This window comes from Clytia hemisphaerica, unplaced genomic scaffold (assembly GCF_902728285.1).
Source record: "Clytia hemisphaerica strain Z4C2 unplaced genomic scaffold, Clytia hemisphaerica genome assembly, whole genome shotgun sequence".
NCBI lineage: Eukaryota > Metazoa > Cnidaria > Hydrozoa > Leptothecata > Clytiidae > Clytia > Clytia hemisphaerica.
In genome coordinates this window covers 153384-165152 of record NW_027104443.1, presented here as the reverse complement: position 1 = coordinate 165152, position 11769 = coordinate 153384, and the positions used below count along the sequence as shown (strand labels likewise).

Here is an 11769-nt window from a genome sequence, read left to right as displayed (position 1 = left end):
GTGACCGTTCACATGCTCGATTTTTTTTAACAATAATGATCCCGTCGCAACATATCCAGTGAACTATCCACGGATAAATATCCATCCAGTGAACTATCCGCGGATAAATGTCCATCCAGTGAACTATCCGTGGATAAGAATTCATTTACTAAACTATCCACGGATAGCAACCTCTCTATCCATGGATAGCTTTCAATATTTCTTACTATCCACGGATAGCAACTTCTATCCATGGATAACTTCCGATGCGTTTTACTATCCACGGATAGCAAGCTCTCTATCCATGGATAGCTTTCAATATTTCTTACTATCCACGGATAGCAACTTCTATCCATGGATAACTTCCGATGCGTTTTACTATCCACGGATAGCAACCTCTCTATCATCCATGGATAGCTTTCAATATTTCTTACTATCCACGGATAGCAACCTTTCTATCCATGGATAATTTCCGATGTGTTTTACTATCCACGGATAGCAACCTCTCTATCCATGGATAGCTTTCAATATTTCTTACTATCCACGGATAGCAACTTCTATCCATGGATAACTTCCGATGCGTTTTACTATCCACGGATAGCAACCTCTCTATCATCCATGGATAGCTTTCAATATTTCTTACTATCCACGGATAGTAACCTTTCTATCCATGGATAATTTCCGATGTGTTTTACTATCCACGGATAGCAACCTCTCTATCCATGGATAGCTTTCAATATTTCTTACTATCCACGGATAGCAACTTCTATCCATGGATAACTACCGATGTGTTTTATTATCCATGGATAGTTAAGGAAATCTTTTTATCCACACGTAGTTAAGGTTTTTATTTATCATCGTCACTTTTTCATGTAGATGGCCCTAACAAGCTTCCGTAAAAAACACATATAACACAATATAAATTTTGAGAAACTAAAAAAACATCAGACCTAGATCGTATTGGCAGCAGATAAAGATCAACAAACTGTCAACCCAAAAGCTCTTCATAATCAACAATGAAACTACTACAGAAAGCATCACCAAGGAGTTTGCAAGGCATTTTGATACAATTCTCAATCAGCCAAGAGTGACAGAAAACACTAATTCAAACAAAGAGTTAACTGATGAACTACAAAACGATATTTAAATTAAGCTGGTTATGATCATCAATTACAAAATGAGTAACAGAGATTACACTTTCCCGAAAAATATGCTGTGTGAAAACATGACTTGACACACCCCCTTCTCACAGACCCACTGGGACCCCTTCCTACTGGAAGAAGTGGCCAAAATATCGTCCCCGGTGAAAACTTTTCCTCCGACTTTTGTCCCCCTGAAAATAATGAAATAAACCAATCCTCACTGCAAAATAGTATGCTATTTTTCCTGATTTTTTTGCTCGAAAATAACGGAATCTAAATCCCCAGCGATAAAAAATATGGGAATATTAATCCACGTCGTGCTTCAGTCCATTATTTTTGCCCCCCACTGGCTTAAAAAAAATCCTACTGGGTCTGGGAGAAAGGGGTGTCTTGACTTGACTTAATCAGTATCATTCAAAAAGTGTTGAAGTTTTTAAGGATTTAATTTTTTTTTGTTTGAGAAAGTTTATAAGGTATCTCCCAAGCCCTTTAGACCTTAAACTTAATGATGGCTTAAGACCTGATCTATTATTATTATTGCTGCCATCATAAAATCGGGAAAATCACATGCCAAAATCATATTCTGACCTGTGACGGTGAATAGCAATTCTATTCAGCGCGATAAGTCGTCGCAGACGACACCATGACGACAATCCAAGATCTTAGATTAAGTTCAAAGTTGATATTTTTATTCGTGTCGTTGAAAACACAACTCAAAAATGTCATCAATGCTTTTTACAGAGAGACATTGATAGAGAATCATAGCGCTTCAATTCCATTGAAGCAACATTACCATAATTAATAGTTTAACACTGTTATACATTTGGGGATCATGTAAAAGGTTTCTTTTGAAAGAAACTCGTGACACAGTCTGCTAGACATTAATATGGTAATATTTGCTTTTCAGAATAGACGGTTTTACATTATCTGTTTGATAAGAAAATTCCCGTACAGAAACCTCTGAGATGAGATATAATCTATAAATAGCAACACTTCTCTTAGAAAAGAGGGCCAGTAAACACGGGAGCGCAGAGTCAGGGCGGTTTACGGGAAAAATAGTGGCGAGTAGAGTGTTTGGAACAAACTTTAAACACCTCCATCACTGTTTACTCCACCCCGAACTAAACTTTATCCAAATTTATCCTGCTTCCTGAATTATTCCATTTTTCAGTGATAATGTGTAGACGATAGGATCGTCTAGTTAAAAATCTAAAAAATCGGATTTGTCGCAAGGTTTTTGGGTTACACATATACACGTTTTTTTTTTAAGAAACTAGTTTTACCAAGAAACCTCGATGTTTCTTAAGAAATTGGCCTTTTGAGCCTTAAATGTTTCTTACATGTTTCTAAACTTTTTTACATAATTAGCCTATTTTTTATGCAAGGAAAAAAGACATTTGTTTTGATTGGAAGGTTCTTAAAAATAACCGAATTAAAAAATGTTATTTTCTCATTTTCAGCCTCGGCATGTTTCTTAGATGTTTCTTATAGTTTTTAAGCATTCTGAGCCTCATGTTTCTTAAACGTGTACACTGATGGTTGAAAGGGACTAATATTTGTAATTTCAATCTCCATTTAGATTCTTTGTTTTGTAGGTTGAAAATTTTCTTATTCATTGCGAATATGTATTTAATTTATACTAGGAAATAATTTATGCTTATTTATGCTAAAATAAATTATCCTACTAAGAAAATATATATTTTAAGACTGAAATATTCTAGAACATATACTTTGAGATTTTCATTTTTTTTTTTCGACCCAGATCTGGGGTACTTGGGCAAAAAGGGGTACGGGGATGCTGCTGGTCCCAGGTAGGGTCGCAAAAATCACAAAATAGAAAAATCAGTCCATCGTAGGGTACCTTTCTGAAGGAGTTTGGAAAAAGAGTGGAAGTTTTGAGAAATTTATATCCCAAAATTTCGGAAAAACTTTCAAAAAATAAGTGTATACTTAGGGTCAATTTTCCAAATCTTAGCAGCATACTCCTATATCGGTTAGCAAAGGATTGATTTGCTGTGTTGTTTTCCAGTTTTTAGTTTTGGTTCTTACTTATCAAATTTTGTTTTTTAATGTTTTTTCTATCTCAAGAATTTGTAAAATTTGATGTGAAAAAATGTGGCCAGTTAAATTCACGAATAACTGTGAGATTATTTTATTAGTTTTTGTTATAATATTTCTTTTACCCTTAATAAAAACTTCTTCATAGGCCATTTCACAGCTGCAAAGCGTAGTGGGTAATCTTAATCAGGACCACTGCGCGTTAATGACGACTTACTATTGTTCCAAAGTTTTTTGAACATTTTGAAGATTTTTTCGTCTAGCAAACGGGAAGTTGTTACTAGAGCACAGCCAGTCCTGATTACCCATGATTCATTTCCAGTGTGAATTGGCCTATGACGTAAATTTTATCACCATCTTCGTAGACTACTCTAGTCTGTGCGAATACTCATCAAGTATTATTATTCCCAGTACTTGGTCTTTGAATTGTTAAACATTTTTCTGTTCTGTTATTCTTAGACAAATCCAGAGAGCTTGCAGTTGAAGGTATAAGAGGTGATGAAAAGATGAGATCATCCGATTGAAAATACGGATTAGTGTACGACGGAATCGGGGAAGCAATCGGAATACTATAAAAACTTCCATTAATATCGGATTTGGGTGGTTTGAGTTTCGGTGAAGATGTGTTTTGCTGATTCTTGGTGACAAAGGAAACATCATTTGCAAATAGTTCAGCTGGTAATCCGACTCGCTTACCTTCTGCTTGAGTTTTCTTTTTGTCTCGTTTAACCGATTGTAAATTACTACTATATTGTATTTTAAAATCTTTCAAAGAGGAATGTTTACGTAATCTTTTAGGTTTCGTGCGTTCGTTCGATATCTTACGATGAATACCTAACTTCATATCACTTAGAGAATTTGTTCGGACTGTGTTCTCTTGTGAACAGTTATTTTCCTTCAAAGTGAACAGACGGTCTTTTGTATAAGTGTATCGCTTAGCATTTGTTGAATTTTTATTAAGGTCTAACGGCTCAGCTTCAAAAGCACATACTCCGTTTTCTGAAGATTCATTTTTATTTTCATGATATAGCCCAGCTTCTAGTCTCTCCTCTTTCATTTCTATTTTCTCGTGGTTTTCATCATTCAGTGAATTCTCGTCTGTCTCTATGAGGGATTGTAAAGATGTTTTTTGAGTCGGAGTTGATGATACTGGAGATTGTAAATTCTGTAAAATTTTCTGGTCCGTGTTTTTATTTATATGTATTTCATCATCAACTGTGTGCGTGTCTGGTAGGTTAATTTCGTTTTCGTTTTTAAATGTATTTGACAGACCAGATCGGATTGATTTCATGCTGGAATTGATATTGTTGTTATTCTGAAAGAAGTAAAAAATGGAAAGTTTAGATTGAAGACAGAAAAATTGATGCAGTTGATAATGCCACCGTTGGCAAATTGTTGTATACTAGCACTACAAGAGGTCATTGTTATCAGAGTTTTAAAATCTATACATGATAATACACATTTTCGACCTTAGTCACCTTAGTCATCCCCTAAACTCGATCCAATCCTTTTTTGACACTTTTTTCTATTGTCTATAGGTGCGAAGGACTGGGACGGTTTTAATGGGATAAAGCGGACGAAAAAATGCTTGGGCAGAAATTGGCGGTTACAGTCGAAAAGGCTATTCGCTGTGTTAACAATGTTTGTTGTATACTAGCACTACAAGAGGTCATCATCAGAGTTTAAAAACCTATACATGATAATTATCAATCACATAATAGATAGATAGATATGCCTTCCGATGCATCGGAATGGGTCTTACCCACGATGGAGTAGGTGCGAGCTACCGAGTCATAGTGTATACCACTACACTCGAACAACACGGGAGAACTGATGTCCTCGCAGGTGTAGAACCCCCTAAGTGTCTCAGCACACCACAATGTCTGGATAATCACATAATAGTTACATTGCAAAATAAGGTGAATTTAGCATTGACACTCACCGTGTTCATGATGCCACCGTTAGCAAATTGTTGTAAACTAGCACGACTTCTGTTGACTCTTTCGTCTTCATCAGGAATAATTGTCCCTCTGCGTTGCGTGTTGACTGAACTTTTCATCATCTTCGGTGGCATCCGAACACCTTCGTCAACCTGAGGAAAAATTAAAGAACTATGAATACACAAATTTGTTTGAAATGTTCACTTAAAATACTCCTGTGTCACAGACCCGCCGGGACCCCAGCCCCACTGAAAATTTGTCGAAAATTTCATCCCCGTCGGGAAAATACCATGGAATTTTATCCCAACTGGGAAATTGTCTTTGATTTCACCCCCACTTGATATTCAATGTTTAAAATTGCACTCCAAAACCATCTCCACTGGATTTTTTAAGCTTGCAACAATAGAATTTCTATCCTCATTGGTATTTCAATAGGGATTTTTGTCCTCACTGAGAAAAAAAGCTCCACCGGGGCAGTGAGACAAAGGTGTCTTAAAGAAAAAATAGAATATTCTCGTAAATCGAGAAGTCAAAATACAAAGGCCATAACCTTTGACACAGAAAATTTTGCTTTCATTTTTGTTGTATTTTTTATCTACGTGAAATTCTGCATCGATTGGTATAAGATTTCAAGGTATTTGAAGCAAAACTAAGGCCAAAATCCACTGGTCCCAGGAGGTCAAATTTTCGATTTCCGAGAATAGCTCGACAGTGAACGAATGAATTAAAAAACCAAATGTTGATGTGGATGATTTTATTGCTTTGAAGTTTTTAAAAAATCTAAAAAATGACAATCAAAATGGGAGAAGAAAATTTTTTTACTTTAGCAAAAATCTCGAACTTATATACTTTACTGAAATTTTAAATCTGGCAAATTTAAAATGTTTAGAATTTTCATATATTTCCTGGAGCCAAAAAAAATCCTCTATAAAAAAATCAAAAACGGGGACAAATTACCACACTCCCGTACGCTCGCTAAACTTTCTCAATCCCAGGGAAACTTAGTCTCGATTTCCACACCATTATTCTTATTACACAAAATAGGAGCAATTTTGCTACAAAGTAAAAAATAGAGAGGAGTATGTCTGCCATAAAAAAAGATTTTGCTGGTATGCCCTGAAAAACAGAGGAAAATTTTCGGAAGTTTGACAAGAATATTTCCGCGGGAATGATAAAGTTTAGCCATCCTACGGTACAAACCTTATATCCTAATTTCTTCATAGCTTTTGAATTCAAATTCTCGATTCGTAAATTTCGTATTGCATCCATTGGGTCCCCAATATCGAGTTTCTTCGTTTTCTCCTCGATAATACCCGATATGGACACGATTACACCCGACATTATCGATAACCCAACAACGTAATATATTAAACATGTTAATTCGATGAAAAGTTCTTCAACGTGCCCTAAAATTGACAAATAGATGAAAGATTGTAACTGCCACTTTTTCCCACTTACTGCCTACTCTAGCAATCAAAATTGGTAGAGATTCAGTCGTCTAAACTAGATACACCCCCTTCTCACAGACCCGATGGGATTTAATTAGCCATCAGTAGGGGTGAAAATAACGGACCAAAGCTCGATGAGGATTGATAGTCTCATGTTTCTTATGGCTAGGAATTTGAATTCCATTGTTTTCCAAAAAATTCATTAGGGATGGAAAAAAGCACAATATCGTGCAGTGGGAATTTGCTCATCTGGTTATTTTCAGCAAGGACAAAAGTTAAATTATAATTTTACACCGAGGCCGATATTTTGGCCAATTTGTCCAGAAAGGAAACCCAGTGGAAACCCAGTGGGTCTGTGAGAAAGGGGTGTCTAGAGCTAAGATATTTTTAACTCGGGACCATTGAAGCAATTTACAAGCCAAATTTCCTAAACCTCATCTGATAATCCCCTCTCAATTTAGTTGTCTAAACAGAAATCCAATTAACTTGTCTGGATTCTACCTAAAGGTTTTTTTCATAAGAACATCAAAATTTTTTTGAAACCTTGAGATGTTCTTAACTTTTTGAGCTTTAAGCCTAAAAATGTTTAACATGCTCTTATTTTTGCCATTTTTTGAGTATTTTTGTCCCTTTTTCCTTTGAAATCGGGTGTTTTAGAGTCTGGAAAGGCTCAAAGAGTAAGATTTCTTCAGCCAATCAAATTGAGTTAAAACAAAAATGAGCCAATCAAATTCTTACCTTGATTATCACGAGACTCTCCAGGAATCATGTCTCCAAAACCCACCGTTGTCAAGGAAACAAAACAAAAATAAAAAGCATCTAAGAAAGACCAGCTTCCCTCAGCAACCGAAAAAACACTACCCCCTAGCAACAACATCACCAGAACCAATATACTAGACACAACTGCGCATTTGATCTCCAGTTTTTCGGCTTCTCGATTCATCATTCGTCTCTCGTAAGTTTTGACCAAGTACGCGATAAAATTTGTTAACTCGTTACCAACAGTTCGTAAAAAGAAACCAGTCAATGAGATTCCAAATAGGGCGTAAAACATCATAACCACCCTTCCGCCTATCGTATGGGGCGTGATATGACCATAACCTGATTAACAAATTAAGAAATAGAAGGTTAAATTCCGCATCCAGTACAATACACCTTTTCGACCGTAGCCAGCAATTGCTTGTGCAGGCATTTTTTGTCCGCTTTATCTCATTAAAACCGTCCCAGTCCTTTTTTGGCATATATAGACAATATAAAAAGGTGTCAAAAATGGATTGGATCGAGCTTAGGGGGATAATTGAATAATAAAGTGGCACGCGCCTAACTGCGCGACTACAGTCGAAAAGGTGTATTTATGGTGCCAAGGTGAAAATGTTATTACAGTTGACTTCCGCTAATTCGAACTCGAACGGAAATATTGTTTGTTCGAATTACAGAGGGATTCTGATTGTAGAAAATATTTCAGGAGGGTTTACCCGGGGGGATGCCTTTGATGAGAACTTAAAGTTACTTCAAATTATGGAAAGATTCGAATTCCATTGCAATGTCTTCTATGGACCCAACAGCTGATTGGTTGTAAGTCGCGTATTGACTGATTTTACGTCACTTACAACCAATCAGCTGTTGGGTCCGTGATGTAAAGTGGGGATGAGCTGGAGTTTTTATAAGAAACTTCACTAATTGGTCATTTGAAGTGATAGAGATGACGCGTTCTTTAGAAAAAGTAATAAGATTCTTTTATTACTGGTTAATGACCAACCAAATCAAATAAGAGCTTGTAAAAACCCCAGCTTGAAATTGCAATGGTGCATGTAGACTAGTGAACTATGTCGTTGAAAAGATATAGCATAAACATTATCTATATCGCGGAAAAATATCGATCGAAGGTAAAATCGGGGAAACTGTTTTGTGATGGGAGTTTCCAAATTTCAAGGTTATTTTCCTCACTCTCTACGCGCAATTTCCCGTGTGAACGTTTTCCTGATTTTACCATTAGCCAGTACCCTGGAATTATAAATATAACCGACTTGTTTACAAGTCTATGGTGCACATCATGAATAGTAGAAATTCAAATAGGCTAAGAATCTACTGTACATAAGTTGATGTTCTCTTATTCGATGTTCAAGGGGAAACAGATTTTCATCGAATAAAGGAGTGTAAAAGATCATCGTTTTAGGAGAATTCCCTGTTGACGACGACTTTTAATATTATTGAAATATGTTTGATATATGCTAACTTACAATTGCTACACAGTGTTGTTTCCCTGCCCTAACCCTCACCCTGAAACACCGTGTAGCAATTGTAAGTTAGTTCTTTATTTCTTGATGTGTCGCTCGAATTTTATAGAACTTTCTTGAGCATTTATAAGATAAAGCTTCGGAAGAAATGGAAAAGACAAATCAGCTCAGATTCTCTCTTTGGGACTCAAAATAGCCTTAACTAAAGACCAGTTTCCACTAACGCGCGCTGTGATTGTACCGTTTGGCTTCAATCCCTTTTGCCTGCAAAGAATATTACATCATAAAAATGAAGCGCGCGTTATCGGAAAAAAGTTGAATAATTTCTTTAACTTTTTTCAACCGTAACGTTAGATCGCGCAAATGGAATTGCTTCATTTTTCTTTTGACCAATAGCGTGGAAGCTTTGCTAGATAAAGTGCGATCGCAGTGCGTGCAAGAGGAGACCGGCCTTAAGGATCCAGTATATGGCTGTAAGTTTAAAGCGTAAGCCCGGGTGGCTTTGGATGTCTTAAAACCAGTCTAAAGCTATCAAGAAAAGAATGATTTTAAATACCTATATAAAGTCAATTTCTCAACCTATCAAGACATCAAATGGGACATTTTTGTGATGTTTGACGAGGACCTTTCGGGACAAGCTGGAGTTTTTACAAGCTCTTATTTGATTTGGTTGGTCGGTAACCAGTAATAAAGCAATTTTGTTACTTTTTCTAATGAACGCGTCATCTCTATCACTTCAAATGACCAATTAGTGAAGTATCTTGTAAAAACTCCAGCTCATCCCGACCTTTCATGGAAAAGAGCAGGTTGTAAAAAGGTGAAACTTGACTTAAAATTACAATTCAGAGGCATAACCAAGGATTTATTATACACTGGATATACAAGTAGCTGATTTTTGCTGATTTCTCATGTTCTAGCTATGTCCGCAGTAATGATATTATTGCTCACTCTCCTTCCCTCATTGATAAATGAAGACTTTTGCGAAGAATAGTATTTCAACTTTGAAGAGCTTAGTTTCGGCGAAGAAAAAACATTTTGAAAATATTTTTGCGGTAAGCGCGTGAAACTTTTCATGTTGTTTGTAACGTCATTGGTTGATTGAAAAAAGAAGCAATTTCATTGGTCAAAATTGACGTAACGGTCAACTTTTTTTTTGTTCTAGCGAAACTTTTTTATGACGTAATCTTTTCTTCAGGAAAAAACGGTTAAGAAAAATCTTTCGCACACTTCGCACGAAAGTGGACATCGGCCTTAAAAGCTTATTTGCTTCAAAATCTTGAAAATAGAAAAACAACCATAACTTTTAATGCATTAATTTAGAAAATTTTTCTGAAAAATTTAAAACAGTTCAATTCTTTGCGGACTGTTTGAAAAAATTTCGAAACAAAAAGGTTAATTACCCATTAAAACTTAGCATTTTTTTTATAAAAGAAAGGTGATGCAACATATTATTAACGTCTTTTTAAAGTTTATAACGTCATTTTTGCAATTAAGTTCTTAATTACTCTGAAGGGATTTGATTAAAATGCAATTTATAAAGGCAATTCTTTGTTAAAAGTGTTAAAGAATCTAAAACATAACTTTTATGTTCAGATATTAAAATCAATTTTCCGACTATGGTCAGAGCCCTTACAGTAAGCTTAAAGCGGAGCGGCTAAAAGCGAATCTCCTTGGTAGGATTTGAAGCCAACAAATCGCACCATAGATGCGCGGCGTAGCATGACCCACCTGTTTTTTACACAAATGACAGATTGAAACTAAAATTTACCGCTAAATTTCGAGAAAAAATATCACTCGAAAACAAAGGAATTGTAAGATTCAACCCGTATCGTCAAAAATACGGCGCATATTTGAAGGCTTCACTTTTTCTTGCCTGAGAAAGGTTAGAGATTCGCTTCTAGCCCTTTGGGATTATATATCATTGAGAAGGAATAGAAATAAAAATAATCTCACCTATCGTTGTGATGACATTCCCACAAAAGAAAAGGGCGTTCACGAAATTCCACTCGGTTTTATATTTCCTTCTACCAAGTGCACCCACATCCAGTGCTCGTTCCATTAAATTACGAAACAACTTAATATCGGCGTCTGAAACATTATATTTGACCACCATTGAGTTTATGTGTTCCGTAAGGTCGTTGTCAGCTTTTGTTCTTACTAGTTGTTGATCGTCCTTTTCCAATAAGAGAAATATGCCGGCACCAGCAAAAAGGTACACAAGAAAAATGGCCGTTCGTATTGAAAGTTTAACACAGGAAGATTTGATGGAGCCCATTACGTTGTTTCAAGCTCGGAATAAAAAATTTTAGAAAAATGTATAAAATATCCAATCTCTTATTTTCAAATTATGTCTCAACACAAAATTGGTCTACTGCTTTTGAATTTCAAGCTCCAGTATTAAAATATCATCATATCATCCGAAAATCTTGTCAATGAGTCGATAATAATTAATAGAAATAAAAGCCGAATTCAGTTTTCTTTAATAAAGTATAATTTCGAAGTAATGTGCCCAGTCGCTGAACTTTTTTTAAATTTTCATCTTCCTTTTCGGAATCATCTTTTCTTTTTCTTCTTCTTTTCCAAAACAAAACAACAAATGACTTTTTCATCCAAAAAGGAGTTCCGATAAGGAGGTTATAACGGATATAAATGACATGTTCCGTTTTTTGTTATCATTTTCGACTTTTTTGTCGATTTTTTCCTTTCGATGATGTCACTCTAAAATTTAACGAAAACGAAAGTGAAAGTAAATATGTTGGGCCAGCTTTATGTAACCCAGAGGCCATTTATAGCTTTTTGATCGACTGGATGGCGCTGATAAGTTGCTCGGCGTAATTTGACAAACTCTATTTTTTGTCTTTATTTTGACCACTATATTCAATCCCTTTTTGGAGAAAAACAAACAAAAAACTATAGACTACTAATTCTTTTTTTCATTTTGGAGGTATTTCATTTTGATAGCATT

At 35.7% G+C, this 11769-nt stretch overlaps 1 protein-coding gene across 1 annotated transcript; it reads right to left on the bottom strand.

Annotated features, from left to right (window-relative positions):
* Nucleotides 1-3452: 3452 nt before the first annotated feature.
* Nucleotides 3453-11518, bottom strand: LOC136821002 (potassium channel subfamily K member 13-like). The gene is made up of 5 exons (XM_067077235.1): nucleotides 10758-11518; nucleotides 7306-7668; nucleotides 6320-6525; nucleotides 5122-5271; nucleotides 3453-4494 (listed from the first exon to the last, which is right to left on the bottom strand). Exons 1-5 carry the CDS (start codon nucleotides 11077-11079, stop codon nucleotides 3571-3573), a joined length of 1965 nt encoding a protein of 654 aa, XP_066933336.1. The 5' UTR covers nucleotides 11080-11518; the 3' UTR covers nucleotides 3453-3570.
* Nucleotides 11519-11769: the final 251 nt, after the last annotated feature.

Excerpts from the sequence above, each read along its gene's own strand:
- LOC136821002 (XM_067077235.1), bottom strand. The coding sequence starts at position 11,079 with ATGGGCTCCATCAAATCTTCCTGTGTTAAACTTTCAATACGAACGGCC. Across the intron at positions 5,272-6,319 it reads TGAAGAAATTAGGATATAAG|GTTGACGAAGGTGTTCGGAT; the intron begins GTTTGTACCGTA and ends ATTTTTCCTCAG. Across the intron at positions 4,495-5,121 it reads ACGGTGGCATCATGAACACG|AATAACAACAATATCAATTC; the intron begins GTGAGTGTCAAT and ends TACTTCTTTCAG.